At 36.8% G+C, this 22414-nt stretch overlaps 4 protein-coding genes across 4 annotated transcripts; 3 read left to right on the top strand and 1 right to left on the bottom strand.

Annotated features, from left to right (window-relative positions):
• Positions 1–3053: 3053 nt before the first annotated feature.
• On the bottom strand, positions 3054–11039 carry LOC127434490 (myoneurin-like). The gene is made up of 8 exons (XM_051687315.1): positions 10943–11039; positions 9885–10175; positions 7720–9152; positions 7442–7601; positions 4989–5167; positions 4617–4700; positions 4438–4524; positions 3054–4335 (listed from the first exon to the last, which is right to left on the bottom strand). The coding sequence occupies exons 2-8, from the start codon at positions 10154–10156 to the stop codon at positions 3947–3949; spliced, it is 2604 nt and encodes an 867-aa protein (XP_051543275.1). The 5' UTR covers positions 10157–10175; positions 10943–11039; the 3' UTR covers positions 3054–3946.
• Positions 11040–12646: 1607 nt separating this feature from the next.
• LOC127434503 (apolipoprotein D-like) lies at positions 12647–15231 on the top strand. The gene is made up of 5 exons (XM_051687332.1): positions 12647–12743; positions 13300–13434; positions 13536–13657; positions 13792–13877; positions 14131–15231. The coding sequence occupies exons 2-5, from the start codon at positions 13318–13320 to the stop codon at positions 14364–14366; spliced, it is 561 nt and encodes a 186-aa protein (XP_051543292.1). The 5' UTR covers positions 12647–12743; positions 13300–13317; the 3' UTR covers positions 14367–15231.
• Positions 15232–17016: 1785 nt separating this feature from the next.
• Positions 17017–18978, top strand: LOC127434507 (otospiralin-like). The gene is made up of 4 exons (XM_051687339.1): positions 17017–17115; positions 17343–17409; positions 17842–17865; positions 18143–18978. Exons 2-4 carry the CDS (start codon positions 17349–17351, stop codon positions 18325–18327), a joined length of 270 nt encoding a protein of 89 aa, XP_051543299.1. The 5' UTR covers positions 17017–17115; positions 17343–17348; the 3' UTR covers positions 18328–18978.
• Positions 18979–19242: 264 nt separating this feature from the next.
• On the top strand, positions 19243–22119 carry LOC127434508 (COP9 signalosome complex subunit 9). Its single transcript, XM_051687340.1, has 3 exons — positions 19243–19421; positions 21002–21074; positions 21952–22119. The coding sequence occupies exons 1-3, from the start codon at positions 19359–19361 to the stop codon at positions 21987–21989; spliced, it is 174 nt and encodes a 57-aa protein (XP_051543300.1). The 5' UTR covers positions 19243–19358; the 3' UTR covers positions 21990–22119.
• Positions 22120–22414: the final 295 nt, after the last annotated feature.

The following is a 22414-nucleotide window of genomic DNA, read 5'->3' as shown; positions in this document are numbered from 1 at the left end:
AAGAAAAAAATGGCAGCCGAAGAGGCGGTTAATAGCCAGTTTGTGAATAAATGTACATTTCCCCCCACCTTTTTTCCAACTTTTGATTCCATTTCTAGTGAGAAATGAGTATTGTAGTTATTAAATATACATTTTGTTTTCACCAAAACTCTCTTGATTTTGTTCTACAGGTGCATCTCAATAAATTAGAATGTCGTGGAAAAGTTCATTTATTTCAGTAATTCAACTCAAATTGTGAAACTCGTGTATTAAATAAATTCAATGCACACAGACTGAAGTAGTTTAAGTCTTTGGTTCTTTTAATTGTGATGATTTTGGCTCACATTTAACAAAAACCCACCAATTCACTATCTCAGAAAATTAGAATATGTGACATGCCAATCAGCTAATCAACTCAAAACACCTGCAAAGGTTTCCTGAGCCTTCAAAATGGTCTCTCAGTTTGGTTCACTAGGCTACACAATCATGGGGAAGACTGCTGATCTGACAGTTGTCCAGAAGACGATCATTGACACCCTTCACAAGGAGGGTAAGCCACAAACATTCATTGCCAAAGAAGCTGGCTGTTCACAGAGTGCTGTATCCAAGCATGTTAACAGAAAGTTGAGTGGAAGGAAAAAGTGTGGAAGAAAAAGATGCACAACCAACAGAGAGAACCGCAGCCTTATGATTGTCAAGCAAAATCGATTCAAGAATTTGGGTGAACTTCACAAGGAATGGACTGAGGCTGGGGTCAAGGCATCAAGACACAGACATGTCAAGGAATTTGGCTACAGTTGTCGTATTCCTCTTGTTAAGCCACTCCTGAACCACAGACAACGTCAGAGGTGTCTTACCTGGGCTAAGGAGAAGAAGAACTGGACTGTTGCCCAGTGGTCCAAAGTCCTCTTTTCAGATGAGGTCCTAGAGTCTGGAGGAAGGGTGGAGAAGCTCATAGCCCAAGTTGCTTGAAGTCCAGTGTTAAGTTTCCACAGTCTGTGATGATTTGGGGTGCAATGTCATCTGCTGGTGTTGGTCCATTGTGTTTTTTGAAAACCAAAGTCACTGCACCCGTTTACCAAGAAATTTTGGAGCACTTCATGCTTCCTTCTGCTGACCAGCTTTTTAAAGATGCTGATTTCATTTTCCAGCAGGATTTGGCACCTGCCCACACTGCCAAAAGCACCAAAAGTTGGTTAAATGACCATGGTGTTGGTGTGCTTGACTGGCCAGCAAACTCACCAGACCTGAACCCCATAGAGAATCTATGGGGTATTGTCAAGAGAAAAATGAGAAACAAGAGACCAAAAAATGCAGATGAGCTGAAGGCCACTGTCAAAGAAACCTGGGCTTCCATACCACCTCAGCAGTGCCACAAACTGATCACCTCCATGCCACGCCGAATTGAGGCAGTAATTAAAGCAAAAGGAGCCCCTACCAAGTATTGAGTACATATACAGTAAATGAACATACTTTCCAGAAGGCCAACAATTCACTAAAAATGTTTTTTTTATTGGTCTTATGATGTATTCTAATTTTTTGAGATAGTGAATTGGTGGGTTTTTGTTAAATGTGAGCCAAAATCATCACAATTAAAAGAACCAAAGACTTAAACTACTTCAGTCTGTGTGCATTGAATTTATTTAATACACGAGTTTCACAATTTGAGTTGAATTACTGAAATAAATTAACTTTTCCACGACATTTTAATTTATTGAGATGCACCTGTAGATTATTAGACCATCGTGGTGCGGTTGAATGATTAAAGCATACGCGTTACCTTTAGTGGACACCAGATGGCGTTAATCAGTTGCTGGTATCCTAGCAACGATGTGACACTATGCTGCCTCAGTAGCCTGTCTGAAACCAGTTTCTGGAGGAAACTTTTTTTTAAAGAAAAAGGAGGAACAAGTCAAAATTCATTTTTGTGGGGGTGCTCAGCGAGTATTGACGCTGACTACCACCTCTGGAGTCGCGAGTTTGAATCCAGGGTGTGCTGAGTGACCCCAGCCAGGTCTCCTAAGCAACCAAATTGGCCCGGTTGTTAGGGAGGGTAGAGTCATATGGGGTAACCTCCTCGTGGTCACAATTTGTGGTTCTCGCTCTCAGTGGGGCGCCTGGTAAGTTGCGCATGGATTGCAGAGAGTAGCATGAGCCTCCACATGCTGTGAGTCTCCGTGGTGTCATGCACAGCGAGCCACGTGATGTGTGGATTCACTGTCTCAGAAGCGGAGGCAACTGAGACTTGTCCTCCGCCACCCAGATTGAGGTGAGTAACCTCGCCACCACGAGGACCTACTAAATAGTGGGAATTGGGCATTCCAAATTGGAGAGAAAATGGCATGAGGGTGAGTAAATGATGAGAGAATTTTAATTTTCGGGTGAACTTACCCTTTAAGGTTTTAATGCCAATTATTTTATTGCCTTATTTTTATCTTAAGTGTATTGTATATTATGATGTTCTATCATTTGTCGTTTCCAAATTCACTTTCGTGGCTTCATTTCTAATCGGCCCTTAGATATTAATCTAGTTGTAAACTGATCATAAAACAACCTTCTGCGTAACCGGGTAATGATTTGCATGTCAAGACTAAAAACCTTCTTGTGAGGAGTTAATATTGACCCTTTATTGCAGTATTTCCCTTGTGCATTTTTGTCAAGACAAGCATATCGTTATATGTCAATCTGTCTCCATGTTTCAGTCGATCATTACCATTTAGTTTAAGTGAAACGTCACTGAGCAAAATAACACAAATTCACATGAAAGCCAATATGACTGAACTTCGATAGCTGTACATTCTACCTCTCTAACCAACTTGCTCACGTTCTCTCCCAATGCTTCCAAAATATTTGCATTTGGAGCTTGATGAAGTTCAACGCATAAAGATAAATATCGATTCATCAAGTCCTCCATGTCCAATCCTTAAACTAGAAACTAGTTTAAAGTGGCTATGGCCTATTTAGGGGTTTGGTAGAAAAAACACTACAAATAATCAGAGCTATTTAGAAAACATCCCAATGGAGTTGTATTCAAAAGATAAATTTTCTTTATAAATGCATTACACAAGCACTCAAGAAATGTGCATGACAATGAATAGTCTGGTGTGAGATGATTTATTATAAAAGTTACCCGGTTTGTTAGAATTCCTAATTTCATTCACAAAGTATAAGAAACTGTTCTCAGACCAGGTCATATAACATTATAGGTATTTACATTTTCAGCTTCTAAAAGGCAAATCGCATGGCTCAAAATATCAGATTATTACCATGTTGTCCTTACAATTAAATAGAAAAGTAAAATTATTTTTAAACAACTGAACCAAAATGCATGTTTGAAGCACAGCTAAACTTAAGTTTGGCCTTCCCTTTATTTCAATACTTGATGCCTTTAATTATCCAGATTCTGCTCTGAATATGACCAACTATGTAAAAAAAATGAAGGTAAACACACTAACAATCGTTACAATAGTTCTGTATTAATGATTATCTGCTAAGATGTTTTTCATTCAAAAGTTTTGAAAAAGAAAATAAATAAAACTGATCTGAAGGGATGTTTATAACAATTAGCTGTCGCTTTCACAGTGGTGTGACTGATCCTACCAATGCTCTATGATAGCCGTCTAGGAGACATCTCAAGAGATCTACACTATTAAAGGATAAATTCACCCAAAAATGTAAATTCTGTTGTCACTTACTCACCCTCATATTGTTCCAAATCTGTAAGATTTTCTTTTCTTCTGTGGAACAAGAGGAGAAAATATGAAGAATGTTGATGCTGCTCTTTTCCCCCATACAATGAAAGACATTCTTCCTATAACCTTTGTGTTCCACAGTTGAAAGAACATCATACAGGTTTGGGAAAACATGAGGGTGAGTAAATGACAGAATTTTCATTTTTGGGTGAACTATACCTTTAACAATCTTATATGGAGAGAATACATTTAAAATAGAGGTAAAATTTGGTATTTTAATCTATGGTCTGAACAATGACAATCTGTGTGTGCTCCATCTCAGCAGTTGCTGGGATTTCATACTGCTCCACAACATAGCTGACTTGCTCGCCGGATTCTCCATGCTGGATGATGACCGGTGCTTCTGATGAATCAGCGTGCTGGAAAATCATGGAGGGTTCTGTGCCGTCTGCATGCTGTATAATCATATGAGGCTCTGCAGACTGTTGGATGATGAGCGAGGCTTCTGGGGGTAAAAGTGGCTCCATCTGAATTTCGTGCTCTGGGGAATCGACAAGGGCAGAGCGAACACGCGCAATCAGGCCCTGGTGGTCAATGGGGATATTGAGAGGACATGACGCCGAGTCGGTTTTTGAAGGAGTCTGCTGCTCTTGGTCTGGAAGAACTGAGAAGTATGTTTAAGACAGACATGGATGAATGCATGGACGGATACACAGATTAAAAATAAAAATCAATAAATAAATAATAATAATAATATAATACATACCATTATGTTTGAAAATACTGTGCTTCTTCAAGGAATAAATGTCTGAAAATGTGTTCCCACAAAGGTTGCACTTTACTTTTCTTGATCCTAGAAGCAAAAGGACATAAATAAATCCATATTTTGCATTTAGCCATATTCACTCAAGTTTTCCATTTTTGAAAAATATTGATTAAACTCACCATTGTGGATGTCCATATGTTTTCTTAATTCACTGGCGCTTAAGCATGGTTTACCACAATCCAAGCAGATATAAGGAGTCACACCTGAAAATGAAGGTAAAAAGCAACATATAGTTCTGGTTCTGAATGCTGATTGGTCAATACCCATGATTACTTCACGATAAACCTATGAACTCTCCACCGAGCAAGTCACTCTTTTCATTTTTCTTACAGTCTTATACTGTAGCTACGTTTGGACAAGTGAATTCAATCCAATCACATGAGCAAACGTTAATAGTTCTAATGCATTTAGAACTCAAAATGCTTCTAGTTGATGCTGCTGGAAACATTACTCATATAGCAAACCTGCCTTATGTTTGTCATCAAACTCACCTGTGTGTTTTCTGTTGTGAGAGATGAGTGAGCTGGACACAGCGAAGGCCATGCCACAGGTGTCACAGATGTATGGTTTCTCCCCTGTGTGTCGTCTCTTATGGTACATCAGAGTGCTGGCCTGTGTGAAGCGCTTCCCACACTCTCCACATTCATAGGGCTTCTCACCACTGTGTTTCCTAAGAGCAGAGAAGATATAAAGAAAAGTTAATGTTTGTTTTACATGTTTTTATTAGTGGAAAATTTTTACATGCATGGGCTAATTATACAGGCAACGTATATTTCATTTGTTTAATATTTTATTGTTTAATAGTGTTCTATCCAGTAGTATCAAAATGCAGTTTTAATTTAGACTACTACTTTTTAAGCGTTTTTGTTTCAGGGCATTTAAATGTAAGGAGTCCCATAAAGGATAGGGAGAGCATTTATTTTCTGAAATAGTTTTGCATTCCCTTGCAATAAGTTCTAGCTTTATCCATCCCTCACACAAATTCACTATGGTTTTACTAAAGTAACCATAGTTAAACCATAACCACAATGTGCCACTAAGGGCCTCAGTAGACTGCCTCAAGTCAAAAGAGCCCATCCCCATATTTCCACGATGTTCAATTGCAGAGATATGGGTGTTTCTATGTGGTTGCTAGGGTGTTATGAATGGTTGCTAGGGTTTGGCTAGACAGTTGCCAGGGAAATTCTTAATGGCCGCTAGATAGCTCGAGTTACACAAGCCATCCCCCATGTCTCTATGACATTCTCATCCAAAGTAATCCCTCTCAGGCATTTTCAATGGAAGTCTATGGGCTTTGGTTGCTAGGGTGCTCTGGATGGTTGCTAGGGCATGGCTAGACAGTTTCTAAGCTGATATTTAAAAACTACTTGCTAGCTCCAGTCAAAAGATCCCAACTGTACATCTCTATGAGATATATCCAGAGATATGATCCCTCAGATTTCCTGTCAATCTTAAAGGGATAGTTCACCCAAAAATGAACTTTTTTGATCTCTCATACTTTTCTCACCCTCATACCATCTCAGATGTGTATGACTTTCTCTCTTCTGCAAAACACGAACAACAATTTTTTTAAAGAATATTTCAGCTCTGTAGGTCCTCACATTGCAAGTGAATGGTGACCAGAACTTTGAAGGTCCAAAAGCACATAAAGGCAGCGTAAAAGTAATCCATAAGATTCCATTAGTTAAATCCATGTTTTCTGAAGCTATATGATAGGTGTGGGTGAGAAACAGATCAATATTTAAGCCCTTTTTTACTTAAAATCTCTACTTTCACTTACACATTCTGGTGTGGAAGTGACTTTCACTTTCACATTCAGCCACCTACTGGTTGGGGCTAGTCAAAGGTGGAGATTGATAGTAAAAAAGGACTGATCTCACACCTATCATATCACTTCTATGATATGGATTTAACCACTGGATTCACAGGATTACTTTTATGATGACTTATGTGCTTTTTGGACCTTCTGAGTTCTGGTCACCATTCACTTGCATTGTGAGGACAAACAGAGAGGAGATATTCTTCTAAAAATTTACAGTATGTTAGTGCTCTACAGAAGAAAGAAAGTCATTCACATCTGGAATGGCATGAGGGTGAGTAAATGATAAGAGAATTTTCACTTTTGGGTGAGATATTCCTTTAAGACTTCGGGATAATTTCTCAGTTTTTTGCTGGCTGGGCGAAAATCATACACCCGGCTTATGAAAGTCATAGCACACGTCTCCTTAATAAGCCGGTTAATTTGACACCTTATTCATGGGTGTTCAAAAACTTGTGCGGGATGAGTTAGGCGACGAACTTCAAACAATTAGTTTAGGGATTTTGCTGAATCATTAAACAGTAAACTAAAACAGAAAAACTGCAATAAACATTACAGTAGTAACCCTTTGTGTGTGTATGGGGGCGGGGGGGGGGGGGGGGGAACCTTGGTTATAAAAACAAGGTTTTAACCATGGTGTTAATATTTATTTTTGGGGGGGGGGTACAAATACCATAGGTGAACTATAGTTACTGTAGTAAAATCATGGTTAATTTTCATAACGTTTGGATAAAGCTGTTGCGAGGGAACCCAAAATAATTGTGAGGAAACACAAAACATATTGTAAAAGAACACAAAACATTGAGAGGAAACACAAAATGTTTTTGTGACAGAATGCACAACTATCGCGAGGAAACAAAACTATTTCAGAAAATAAATTCCCTCCTTGTCCTCTAAGAGGCTCCATAGTCAGGATGAGACAATGGAGAGCAAAATGAATGTTTTGGGAGAGATAGGAGGAATAGGATCGGGAAATGCTGCAGAACAGACTAGAACCTGTGTCCCGTGGGACCACTTTGATTCAAAATGTCTCACGCATGTACACTGACCACCACACCACGGCTCAAACCTATTAATGAGTATTATCTGGAACTTTGCAGATGAATTGAACAAAATAAAACATACCTTATGTGAATTTTAAGATTGCTAGATGTAGCAAAAGCCGCTTCACAGAAGTCACATTTGTGCGGCTTTTCTTCTCCGTGATGCATTCGGCAATGAGAGACCAGCTGACACTTCTGCACAAAACGTGCCTCACAAGACGTGCAGCCGAAGGGCTTCTCTCCTGAAAACAGCACAGAACATCCATTATTCTATATAAACCTATAAACAAAGTAATGGCAACATTATTAACAAATGTTCCTGATATTTCACACTATAGTTACACATCGAACAAGACTTACCAGTGTGTATGCGCATATGGGTCTTTAACTGGTTGCCCTGTCTGAAGGAGCGGGTGCAGAGCTGGCACTGATAGGGTTTGATACCCTTATGTATACGCATGTGTCTGCGCAGGCTGCTCAACTCTGAGAAGAGGTTCCCGCATACATTACAAATGGGTCTGAGTTTATCCTGCAAGGGTTTTACCTCTTCTTCTGCAGCCCAGTCCACACTGTCATTGCCAAAGTCCTCACCGTCATCTTCATCTTCTTCCTCATTGCTAGCTTGACTTTCTTTGAGCTTTCTGCTCAAGCTCCTCTTTCTGGTGCTGGTACGGATCTTTTTGCCAGGACCTGACTCTGAATCGTCTGCGCCTTCTGTACCTTGAGAGGAACCTTCCTCAGAACAATCATCCGCAGGTTTCTCAGAGCCTTGGCTTTTGCCGTCATCAACTCCTTCTCCACCATCGCCTGGGTTTGAAGACTCAGTTGTCTCAGAAGTAAGTGGCTTGGACCGAGGTCTTCCTCTTTTACGTGGGGTCCCTTGGTTCTCTTTTGTCTTAGCAGGTTCTAAGCCTTCTTCAATGTTTGTAGCTCCCGCCTCAAGGTTTGTTGGTTGGTTCTCTGTGGATAACGCCTTAATCCGTGGTCTACCTCTCCCTTGTTTGACAACTGCTAATTCTTTTAGATTCTTTGAATCGGTCTTGGTCTTACCACCATTTGTTTTATCGCCATCTTCCTCAAGAGTTTCTTGGTTGTCTCCTTGGTCTTCATCTGCTTTGTCATCTCCTGCTCCAGTGGTCTCAGGTGTTTCAGATGACAGGGGTCTGATTCGGGGGCACCCTCTTTTGTGGATGGGTGTCTCCCCTTCTTGATCGTTTGTTGTTGCTGCCAAACTATCTTCAGTGTTGGCAGAATCAGCTCTGTCAGTGGACAATGGCCTAATCCGTGGGCGACCTCTTGGTCTTCCAGTTCCTCTTCCTACAACGCTGCTTGGACTTGGGGTTTGTGGAGCTGGCGATTGGGCAGTTGAATCAGAAGTCAACGGCCTCAGCCTCGGGCGACCTCTTGGTCTACCAGTACCTCTTCCTCCCCGAGCACAAATCTGCTCCCTTTCAAGGCCATCCTCATAGAGCCTGGCTTTGGGTTTTCTCCCTCTCTTGCCGAGAGGTGTCTGTTCACCAGATGACTGGGCTTCATCCATTGAAGCAAGATCAATCTGAGACCCATCTTCTTTAGACATTTCCTCCCTTATCCGCTCACATTCCTCCACCTCCGAGATCGGCTCTAGAGGTTCATAGTCATCTGGGCTCAGCGGGGATCGTGGATCTAAATACTCTGTTTTTCTCACAGGTGAAGCACCACTTTTGGTATCATCTTGGCTTAAGGAACAGTAGGCCACAATCTTTGGCATTCCAAGGTAAGATGCAGCTTTCTGAAAATTTTCAATTTCTTCCCTGTGAGCAACAAAGCACAGGAACTTTAAGAAAAATGCATTCCGTAATCTGTACAGTGACCAGACTTTCATTGGCACAGTATATGGGTGGTTAACACGGATGACTTTTGGGAAGTTGACATGTCCTTTAGTGTGACAAGCAATTCTCCATCTAGAACTATTTTAAACAGCATTTTGCCAGTTCTTTTATTATTACTATGCATGCAGTTTTGAGGTTAATATGATGTTTTTTAAACAAAACAAATTAATTTGTCACAAAGAAAGACCATTTAAAATTGACTAGTGACGGCAAAAAGGTGAATAAGAGTGGCGCTGACCAGTCAGCACCTAAACTAAACAATTTCCTCTATAGTCACAAAATCAATATAAAATCTTGGATCATGGACATGTTATGACCTTTCCTTATCCAGTAAACTCATAAATACAAGTTAAGGATAAAAAAAAAAAAAAAAAATAAGAATAATTTTAGAGAGATTACTGGGGTGGATTTCTAATTTTAGGTAAGGTATTAATATTTTGTACTTGCGGGTTTTACTCTACACATGCACACACTCACAAACAACATGTACTGTAGTCTTTAAAATTTCACAGAAGAACAAAACTATATAAAAAATAAATAAAATAAATAAAAAATAGTTATACATTTCCTGATATATCCAGGTTTTCCCATGACAGTGTATATAATATACCCCTATATACAGATAAAAATAATTACACATTCCCACAAACTCACCTGTCCATATTTAAGTCCCCTGTGTATATATATGTCAATAGTTTTTCAAACACAGCACCATTTACTAACTCTGGGTCTAAAGTTATAGTGGTATCCTCTCTTCCGATGTCAATACACTGCTTAGAGAAATATTCGCTAAAAGCGGCCAGAACATTGTGGTGGGCCTGGAACCGATCCTGTCCTATCGCCACTGTGCAGTCACACAGAAAGCTTCTCTCTTGCTGCCTCTTCAGCTGCTCTAAAAGAAACCCACTATGTGTGATATGTTGCATGACGTGTCAAAGAAGCAACCTGCAATGACAAACATCTTATGGATTTAGCATACAATGGTTTTGTCAGCAATAAATAAATACAATATATATATATATATATATATATATATATATAAACTTCTTACCCCACTTAATTAATAATGGTTTAAACCACACCCAAAAAAATTGTTTAAATAAAAAATACATATTGAACATCTTATAACATCAGCCACTACTAAAAACCTTAATGACTTTATTTAGCATGCAATGGTTTTGATAGCAATAAATAAAATATTTAATAAACTTACTTGCCCCCCCCCCAAAAAAACCCAGTTTGAATTAAACAGACATTCATATAAAAAATAAAAAACACATGCATATTTCAAATAGGCGTAATCTTTCTATAAAAGTAGCTAACGGTCCGTCTTGACTACATCAAATAAAAGTTCCCGCCCGTAACTCAAAAGTTTTGTTGCAATAATCAGCTAACTAGATAATGGCAAAATAACTAAACACAATTAAAAGACTCTTCAAAATATTATTATGCAATTAATATTTTCAGTTGTAAATATGCAAAGAAAATAACAAAATGCTTTGGCTTTGGGTTGAATGTAGAGACGAATGTTTGTAATTTTGACATGCAAAACAAAGGGCTCTTATTTCAAAAATGCTTGATCCGGTATAGCGCGAGCCGCAATTCATAGGTTAGGCCAATGCATTACCAACACACTACTATGAGTCGTGCAGTAATTATTTAAATTACATTACTAGTGAGTTGAAAGAAATTGTATGAAAATCATGTCTCACGTTAATTCGACAGCAGATTAAAATCCCTTTGCTTTGACGGCCATTTTCGAGGTCTTCAAGGGACTTCGTGCATGACGCAAAATCCGGTTTGAATTCTTTCCGGGGACTGAAAAAACCCACAAGTTTTAGTTTTTATCTTAAGGTGGAGCTAGATAGGCACATCAGGGCAAATAAAATACGCCTAAATCGGTGCATTTAATGAATATTTAGAATACAAAATATGTATCTATTTATTGAATTGAGGTAAATTTAACATTAAAAATTGAGATGGTCGAGAAGTAGAATACATTTTTGAACATTTCGAACTCTAATAGGTCCATTATTGAAACACTAGAGGGATAAAGAACACCAAAGCAAACTCTTTTCTATAGCCTTGAAGCTCAATTTGATTTGATTTAATAAAAAATACATGCAAATTTGTAATATTTTTATATTAAGTGCCAGCAAACTACAACTAGGTAAAAGTGTTGTCAAAGTTGTGGACACTAAACTGCTATGAGTGTTCTGTTGATCCAGGTAAATAAATCGACATTGTGATATTACAAAATCCATAGTGAATTTGATGTGTTCCCAACAGACCCAATGATAATGTTTTGTCAATGAATGGCACTGCCAGGGTCAAGAACACATCCTAGCCTGCCAAACTAGAACTGACCCTTCTAGAAGGCACGTTCTTGTAAAATACATGTTGAAAATACAGTACATTTATTTATTACAGACAAAAGGTTAGAGATCTGAATCCACATGAAACACATATGCATCTGAATGCATTTCCCCCTCTTCTGTACTCAAAAATACCAACAGCACTACCTCTTGATGCTATACGGGCCTCATTTAACACATACTATATGTAGAGCTATTCACTGGGTTACTCTTGCAGACATTTTCTAAACTGTTCTTTGTGGAATTTGACCAAAATGTGTGTGAAGCTATGAAATAATATACAGGTATAATAAGTGTTTAGTGATATAAAAAAAGTGACCAACAGTTGCCCCAAAAAGTATGTGGACACTTCAGCCTCACTTCAAAAAGTATAAATGTCATTGCATTAGTTAGCAAAATATCAAACCGAGTGGGATTTATTTAAAAGAAAGATAACATAAGCACACCTTTCTTCTTCATACATCCACTGAAAGTACCAGTTGGTTAAAATAAATGAAAAATGTCTATGGCTTAATTTAATAATGGCTATCATTTGTTTGTAGATTCCATTTGATTTTATATTTTGTTATCTAATGCAATGGCATGTTTTAGTCATGTTTTAGTGTAGCCTACATGTCAAAATACTTTTGGGGGCCACTCAATATATCTTAAAACACTAATAAACTTTGCTTCTTGACAATGATCACTGTTATTGTCATTTGTCCATTATGTGCAAGGGGAATCAGGAATGAAGTCATAAATGTCTGGCTAAAGCCAATGGGAGAGTCTAATGTTCAGTTTTATGAATGAACAAGAGACTGAAAATCTGCAATAAAGCAAAAATCATCTTAAAATTAAAGATTTTGATCATAGGACCAACATTGGTAAGGTAAACAACAAAAATGTCAGGCAATTTTCATTACTGTTTCAATACATAAAGAATAAGCAAATGGAAATCTTACACAAGCTACTCCAACAACAAACACCTTATCTCTCAACTGGTCCCATGACATCTATTCACCTAATCAGCTGCTTCTTGTTATAACTCAATGACAACACAATCTCAATCTGTAATGGGTGTCTCCTCCTCCAGACAGCACACACTGAGAAGACCTGCACACACTCCACACCTTTGGCTCTAAGAACAAGCTCAACTTAGGTATGGATTTACTTTGCTTTGTTATTATTATGTCAGTGTTTTGTGATATAGGCCTACTGTCATCTGATATAAAATGTTATCATCTCATTTTATGTGTATGCATATATTACTGTGCATTCTGTGTTTAACTATAAGCATTGGTTTAAAAAAAAAAATGTGAATTTTTTTTTTATTGCATTTATAGCCTGAAAAGAAAAATTATCTTTGCTTTTTATTGGTGTGTAAAGTGACAGCTTGAAATCAGTTACTGAGAAGTTCACGACATTCGTATCAAAATACTGCTTAATATCATATCATAAACCTGTGCTACTGTATTGCACTTTCACTGAACTAGTCCAGCAACATTCCATATTCATTCCATACATCTCATTTATAAAGTTATCATAATGGGAATTGTTTAAATGCATTATACAAAATGCATTTAACGCTTTGTGACAAAGTTTGTTACATAAATTCATATTGTCATGTCATGACAATTATGGCAGTATTAAATGCTGACTCATGTATCTTGTGCTAATGACTCATGAACAATAACTATCTCATCACTGCTGTACAGACAGCAGCTCTTGGCAGGATGAAGGCCATGATTGTGTTGTTTGTACCTCTTCTGCTTCCATTGGTCTACGCTCAGACATTTCATTGGGGCCCCTGCCCAACACCAATGGTCCAACCAAACTTTGAACTAAATAAGGTAGGACTGTATAAAATATTATTACTCCTCATAGTCTTGAATCTTAATGGTGGAGAGGGAGCAAAGTGTTTATAAAAAAAAAAAAAAACTTTCTCTCAAAGTATCTTGGAAAGTGGTATGAGATCGAAAAGCTCCCAGCATCTTTTGAGAGAGGCAAGTGCATTGAGGCAAACTACGTGATGAGACCTGACAAAACCATACAAGTTCTCAACGTTCAGACGTAGTGAGTCATTTTATTAACTAACTCTCAACTAAAATTGAATGACTTGTGTATAAATTTGTGTTTTCTCACTGCCATTTATCTAGGTATTATGTTGTATGTCAGTAACTGGCGGTTTTCAAATTCTCATCTCACAGCAAAGGAAAAGTCAGAACTGCAGAGGGTACAGCAGTTGTCCAGGACATGAGGGAACCAGCAAAGCTTGGAGTCAGTTTCTCCTACTGTAAGTCCATGAATGTGGTGTATATGGTTCGGGTCTTAGATTGTGTGTTTATTTTATTCATTTATTTAATTCCTTGCTTGTTGCTTGGATAGGGCTTTTTTTTTTTTTTTTTTTTTTTAAATACAGTATGAATAACACCTGTCTGCTTGATTATTTTAGAAGTTTTAGAACATTCTAAAATGATTCTCTGTTTTCACTGTTTTTGTGAGGGGTTCTTCATTATGTTATTAACTTTTTGCCTCTTTTTATGCAGTCACACCCTATGCCCCATACTGGGTCCTGTCTACTGACTACAACAGTGTGGCTCTCGTTTATTCTTGCACTGACGTTCTCAGACTGTTCCATGTTGACTACGCCTGGATTCTGGCACGCACACGCATCCTGCCTGCAGAGACCATCTACCATGCCAAAGAGATCTTCTCACGAGACAATATCGATGTGAGCAGAATGGTACCCACAGATCAGCAAGGATGTGATGGTCCCATTTGAACAATAAAGACTGATTTACATTTTTTGGTTCAAGTTTACGTTCCTTCAAGCAGCTTTTACAAGCAGTGTCTGTTAAATGAATATTTCTTGGTACATTTAGTGAAAACTGTTGCTACTCATGAGGACATGTTGCTTTAAGCCCTCTGAACCTCGATTCACAGTAATATAACAAACATATTAGTAAAGGTTATTGTGATTTTGTTCAAGTTTGATTCATGTCTTTTACTTTGAAATCAATTGTTTCTAGTCTTGTATGGATTCATGTGTTCCCTTTATTGTTCCCAGCCAGGTGTTTCTTGTTTGTAATTTAATACATTGCGTATTTACGCCCTCAAGTTGTATTTTGTCGTGTTTTGTCCAAATGTTACACATTCTTTTGGTAAGTCTCATTGTTTCATGTTCCACTTTTTTTGGTAGTGATGGGAAAATGAAGCTTTATGAAGCAACGAGGGTTTCAATATCCACAGTTTTCCTGAGCAGCCATTGGGCGGCGCCATGATGATTCTAATTGCCTGTTTTGTATTTCTGGTCTCGAGACGCCAAGTAAAAACTGCCAAAACGAGCGATCCAGAGGAGAACAACAACCACTAAAGTGTTACTTGGTGTAAAAATTAATTTCAGGCTCGACTTGTGTTGTTGTTGGCTGTCATAGCAGCTCAGAATAATTAATGTTATCAAAACACTGGAGACCGGAAGTTGAAAACAGTCGAATCGTCGAACACTTCCGCGTTCAGGAAAAAGGTGGATAAATGTCTGGAAAATAGCTTCTGTACGCTGTTCATTTTACTGCCATCTGGTGGTAAAAAGAATTGAGCGCACCTAGTAAGCCGCGGTTTTGTAGCAATAAAATGAATTAGCGATATTATGCTGTTTTCTTGTTTTGTTCACTGAAGTGTTAGAAATCAAGCTCAAGCCTCAAGTGCTTTTTATATAGCATATGCGTTACGAAGTTGATGTGTATGAGAGTAAATAATAGCCGATTACTAACGTGTAGATTGGGAAATAAAATGCTTGTGGGCTGGGCAGTAACATTTATATTACCAGGGCAGGGGAAATGCAAACCTGTGCTGGGGCTTTCCCTTATTTTGAACCACATACCGAAGCAGTCACGGTTTTTAATAGGAAACATACCAGCTACTAAATGTTCAATAAACTGCTTCATGGCAAACAAACTGAACATTATATGAGTACATTCACTGAGTCATTTAGGCAAAAAATAAATTACTAATATAATTACTAAATAAAGTAAATGAATTAATAAAAAAAGATGTATGTCATGGCACAGGAAAGATCTCATAACCTATACAAGGACTTTATTATTATTATTATTATTATTATTATTATTATTAGAATTCTGCACATCTAGGCATGTTTTTGAGGAATTTATGCTTGTGAATAACATTTTGCTGCAATGATAAAATAATAAACAAGTCTCTGTGTGTCTTTTTTTATGTTTTCATAATAACATATAATGTCTAAAAGAGACAAAGTATCTTGGAAAGTGGTATGAGATTGAAAAACTCCCTACATTTTTTCAGAAATGCAAGTGCATGGTGGCGAACTATGCGGTGAGACCTGACAAAACCATCCAAGTTCTCAATGTTTAGACAAAGTAATTAACTCTCAACTAATATTGAATGACTTGTGTATACATTTGTGTTTTCTCACTGCCATTTGTATAGGGATTAAGTTGTATGTAATTAACTGGCAGTAATGGAAACTTTAGAGGGTACAGCAGTGGTCCAAGACATGAAGGAACCAGCAAAGCTTGGAGTCAGTTTCTCCTACTGTAAGTTGCTAAATGTGGTCTGTATGACTCAGGTTTTTAATTGTGTGCTTATTTGCTTGCATGTTGCTTGGATAGAAGATTTGTGTGTGTGTGTAAAATCAGTATGAATAACACCTGTCTGCTTGATTATTTTAAAAGGTTTAGAACAATCTAAAAATTTTCATTGTTTTTGTAAAGGCTTCTTAATTTAATTCACTTTCTGCCTCCCTTTTTTTTTATGCTGTCACCACCTATGCCCCATACTGGATCCTTGTCCATTTGAACAATGAAAACTGAATTGTATTATTTTGGTTAAAGTTTACATTCCTTTGGTCAATATTTACATGCAGTATGACTTTTTAATTGTAAGATTTATATAAAACATATATGACTGAAAACTGTTGCTCTACATGTTGCCAAAACAGCCATCTGAAACTAGCTGATGCATATAACGTGAGATTATATAATTTTTTCCCCCCTCTTGCTCTTGTGTATATAAATAAAAGCAAATTTCTCTTAAGTTTTTTTTTCTCTGTCATGTTTCTCTGCCTTTATGAATAATTATTGTATTAAGTTGATTATTTTTGTGAATATTGTATGGAGTCATATGTTCTGTGCGAGTTGATTTGTTCATTAGCACAAAAATTATAGATATATTTCAAAATGATATATAGATTTTAAAAAATTCTATTCTTTTCTGAATGCTTTATAATGATGAAATCTTGCTGTGTTTAGATTAATAGAATATTAATAAAACAATGTCTGTAACTGTCATAAGTTTATAAATGTTCAATAAGCCAACTTAATTTGAAATGCATAAAATGGACAGTGTTGAGGTGGGTTTTGATGATGTAGATTTGGTTTGGGAAGGGACAAAAATTTCCTGAACCTGGTGTCCAGTCTCTGCAGAACCTGTGAGGAGCACTATATCTTTTTTAGCTCTCAGAAACAGACTGACCTCATACAACTGCTGCAAAACAGGTAATGCTGTTTATTTCCAAAGCAATTAGCAATATTATATATATATATATATATGTATGTATTTTTTTTTTCCAAACTACGCTGTAACTTTGCCCAAATTATGAAATCAAAGTTTTAAGGGCAGACAAGAATATACTAAAGTTTTCCCTAAAATTCTCTAGCTTTCTTAATGTTACTTTAAATTTGAATTTGTAAATGTATTTTGTCATGTCTTTATTGATTTCCAGAAAAGTATGAAGTGGTGTGTGCTTTTTTGGGGGTTGTTTTTATGCTTTCTTGCCAATAATCTCAGTGGTAAGCAGTATACATTACACATATATTAAAATGTTTCTTATTTTTGTACATTGTTTTGAAATGCTAGGACTAACTGTTCTACAATGTTTTCAGAATATGAAAATTACCCTATTTTATACTAAATATTGTTGCATTTTTTTGTAACAAAGTAAAACTTTAAACAGTCATATGTGTCTTATTTATAAAATAAATAAATAAATAAATACTCAAACACACAATCGTGTAACTGCAGGTAAATATTGAAAACACTATAGATTTGTGCAGAATTTTGCATTCAGCAGTGTGTACCCAGTTAAGAATAATACTAATGGAGGAAATGCACACATTTCTTGAATCCTCTGGGGGATCCACAGTCCTCTATGCCTGAATCAGCTCTTTGTGAGCAAGGAATTCAAATTTAATTCACTCTTCCTCTACCTTCTCCTCTTACAGGTGCCAGATTCATTCCTGAAGGAGGTAAACAGACTATTTACTCTTTTTGTTTACACTTTAACCAGCCCTACACTTATAGTGGCATTAAAAATTCTCAAGTCATCTCTAAATACACAACTGTTATTTGAACAAATAATTTTATTCAATGAAGGTTAAAACTCCTGATTTTTACCAATTACAGCCATTGTATCTTTATGTATGCATGTCTGTTAATGCATAATTACAGACTTATTTAGACACATTTATTCTGGAATGCAGGAATTCTACAGAAATACACCAGCTCTCTTTTTCTCACACATAGTACCCTACGATGAGCCTCCAGCAGTGCCCTACTGGCCATATTCCACCTCCGATTTCTGGAACTATGTGGAATACTTCCGCAGCATTGGGGCCTACAACCAGATCAGTGAAATGGCCAGAACTTTCTTTGCCCATCAACACTTGGGCGACACGCTGGGCTATGAAGTGGCAGAGCATGATCACTGAGTGGATGTAATTAGATCATATATGAGTATTTAGTTAAATGTCATTAGAAGCTAACAATAAATCCCTATTTATAAGCAAGTAGAAATATCACTTAACGCATTCATAGCCTTAGAATGATGCATTTACATTGTTAGCCATATCTTTAAAAGTACTACCATTAAAATAATATGTTATGTATTATTAGATTCATTGTATGGTATTTTTCTAGCCTGCCTTTGCAAGTGCAATGTACTGCATCAGAAAAAAAGAGAAGGGGAGGGGGAAATGGAAATGTTGTGTGTGTGAAACATTCAGTATTATGTAAATAAACAATAAAATGTCATCCTGATGCATAAAAATGCTTTTAATACACTACAATGAAATTAAAGGGATAGTTCACCCAAAAATTTAAATTCTTTAATCAACTCACCCTCATGTCACCCTAGATGTGTATGACTTTCTTTCTTCTGCAGAACACAAAGAGTTTTATAAAAACTATCTCAGCTCTCAATCTCCACCTCCACAAAGAATGTGAATCGCCAAAACAAAAGTAGTACTATGGGAAGTGGAGATTTATAGTGAAAAAAAAGGACTTGATCTGTTTCTCACTCAGACCTATCATATCACTTCTGAAGACATGGATTTAACCACTGGAGTCATATGGATTACTTTTATGTGGCCTTTATAAGCTTTTTGGACTGTCAGAGTTCTGGTCACCATTCACTTACATTGTATGGACCAACAGAGCTGAGATATTCTTCTAAAAATCCTAGTTTGTGTTCAGGAGAAGAAAGAAAGTCATACACATCTGGGATGGCGTAAAGGTGAGTAAATGATGAGAGAATTTTCATTTTTGGGTGAACTATCCATTGTGCCAGTTCTCCAACCGAGCCAGTGGACCGGTTTTCTAGCCGGTTACATTTTCATGTTACACACAACCGGAAATCAAGAGAGGATTTGTTTTGGTAAATGTGACACTGAGCTGTCCTTCTAAATAAAGACGTAATTTGAGTATTTGTTCATCGCTGAATTTAAACACTCACGGCGAAGTTATGAAGCCAGCCGTTGATGAAATGTTTCCTGAGGGAGCTGGTCCGTATGTCGACCTCGATGAGGTTGGTGTTTGCATGCGATAGTCTGTGTCATAAAACATGTGAAAGCTTTAAAAAAATCTCTGTTACCTCTATTAAGGAAGAGAGTACTATTGAGCTTCTACATGTCGATGTTATAACTATTAATCTTCCGTATATATAGTGTAAAAGTACAATTCCAACAAATGATGATATTAGGTAAACTATTTGTGTTCAATGAATTTCAGCATTTATGGTTCGTCATTTGTTTTAAAAGGCATGAATTGGTTGGGTTTACATAAATAAGGAAATGTTATGACAAGGCTGTTGACGTTTTAATGATAAGTTAGTTATTTAAACAGATTGTTTTTTTCCTTGCCATTGTCACAGTGGAGAAATTAAGGCGTTATTCTGTGTAATGCTGCAATACTTGGCAAGAAACAACATCGAATGTACAAACAGAACTGACTTGACTCGACTTAAAGAAATAGTTCAACCAAAAATGAAAAATCTCTCATTTACTAATGCCATGCCAGATTCTTGACACTTTTTTTTTCATCTGCAGAACACACACACACACACAAATGATTTTTAGAAGAATATCTCAGCTCTGTTGGTCCATACAATGGAAATTAATGGTGACCAGAACTTTGAAGCTTCAAAAAGCACATAAAAGCAGCATAGAAGTAATCCATAAGACTCCAGTGATTTAATCCATGTCTTCAGAGGTGATATGATGGGTGTGGGTGAGAAACAGATCAATATTTAAGACCTTTTTACTATAAATGCCCACTTTCATCAGCCCTCTTCTCTCCTAAGAGTCCTTCTTTTCTTTTTGGCGTTTTACATTATTTGTGCATATCGGTACCTACTGGGCAGGGAGGAGAATTTATAAGCAAGGCAAGTTTATTTATAAAGCACATTTCATACACAAGGTCAATTCAAAGTGCTTTACATATAAATTTTAAAGAAAATACAAGATACATAAAAAAAAATAAAAACCAATTCAAAACACGAAATATGAATAAAAATTAATAAAATGCATTTGAAAAAATGTAAAATGAATAAGATGAAAAAGTTATATCAAAATAAAATAAAAAGAATAAAATAGAATAATTAAAATGAAAGACAAAAGCAAAATAATTCAGTGAAATCAGTAAATTATATTAAAAAAAAAAGTACCTAAAAATGTATCTGTTTCTCACCACACCTATCATATTGCCTCTGGATTTAATCACTGGAGTTGTATGAATTACTTTTATGCTGCCTTTATGTGCTTATTGGAGCTTCAAAATTCTGGTCACCATTCACTTGGATCAAATGGAACTACAGAGCTGAGATATTCTTCTAAAAATGTTTGTGTTCAGCTGAAGAAAGAAAATCATACACATCTGGGATGGCATGAGGGTGAGAAAATGATGAGAGAATTTTCATATTTGGGTGAACTACATTTTACATTTATTCATTTGGCAGACGCTTTTATCCAAAGTGACTTACAAAAGAGGAAGACATAAGCGAATCATCTTAAGGAGACAGTGGTACGAAAAAGTGCCATATTACAAAGTTCCATTAGCATCAGAATAGTAGAACTATTCCCTTTAATGTAGTAATGATGTGTGTTGCAGGCAGGGGGCAGCACTGGACTGCTGATGGACCTGGCAGCCAACGAGAAGGCAGTGCATTCAGACTTTTTCAATGGTGAGAGTCACAAAAACTGCATACATGACTGAAAACTCATTGATTTAATGCCAATTATGGGTTCACTATGAAGAAATTCAGTGATTGTCAACATGCAGTTTTAAAACATCACGTCAAAAACAGATGTCTCAAACTTAAAAAAAAAAAAAAAAAAAAAAAGCTGTTCAAATGACTTTTAGGATGGCACAATCTCTAGTGTTTCTAAGGGGTCATCAAAGTTAGTTGCCCTCTGTAAGTATATTTACCAAATTGTGTCTAAATTAAAATAATGTTTTTGTTCATGTTTTTCCAACATACCCCTTTAAGTTGCTGTTTTCTTTTGTTTGCTTGGCAACAGAGTATTGCTGAGTGCTTTATTTGGCAGACTCTACAATTTTCTTTATGCTTTCCGCCTACCCTATACAGTTTAGTAAAGGTAGTTCCAGCTTGGCAATGGATGACCTAAAAACAGGCAGTTAAAGAATAAAGGAGGTATGAAGCTGAGCCCATGTAAAGCACTTTTATTGGCTTTCATTGGCTCCAGCGCAGCAGGTCTTCCCTCTTTAGAGCCTCTGTATCCATCTATAGTGCTTGAAGTAGCTGAACACGTGTCACTCAGGGGCATTTTTATCAGGGGGGCCGTTTTAAAAGAATTACGGAAAATATTCCAGATCCCCAGAATAGGGTGTATACGCTTATTTTAGTAAAAGTACAGGAATGGAATATCATAGATTCATGTTTGCAGATTATTCAACAAGACATCTGTATTTCATCAGGGATAATATGAGTTTCACACATTTGTTCACATCTTTGTAGCAAACTAAAGAGTACTGAATGTATATTATAAGAGAAAAGTGTTCTTTTTGTTTTGCATAAACTCACACTTTTGTTCCCACAGATTTTGAGGATCTATTTGATGATGATGATCTTCAGTGATGAAGAGGACAACTAGGCTGGATTTCTTGATTGTATAAAAATGTTAATTGGTGTACATGGATTTTGTTTTATCTTGTGATGCTTTATTGTAAACGTGTTTTTTTGTCATTAAACTTTTGTGAAATAATAAGTCTTCCTCTTGCCAGATGTTTCTACATTTTAAAAATCCCAGACATTCCAAGTCAAAAGTTGGAATTATTGTAAACGTTTTTCTTTCCTAGGCTGAAATCTGTTTCTAGCCTTGATTGTAGGTTTTTGCACATTCCTGAACACCTTTAAGGGGGCATAATTACATGTGTGATCTGCTGTTAACATAAGACACAGATGTTATAGACTCATCTCTGACATTGACAGAAAAAAACATTTTTCTTTACTGATTTATCTGAACTGACTCCATAATCACTCTATCTGCTACTATCAGGTTA

This window comes from Myxocyprinus asiaticus, chromosome 44 (genome assembly GCF_019703515.2).
Source record: "Myxocyprinus asiaticus isolate MX2 ecotype Aquarium Trade chromosome 44, UBuf_Myxa_2, whole genome shotgun sequence".
Classification (NCBI taxonomy): domain Eukaryota; kingdom Metazoa; phylum Chordata; class Actinopteri; order Cypriniformes; family Catostomidae; genus Myxocyprinus; species Myxocyprinus asiaticus.
This window is presented reverse-complemented; position numbering and strand designations above follow the sequence as displayed.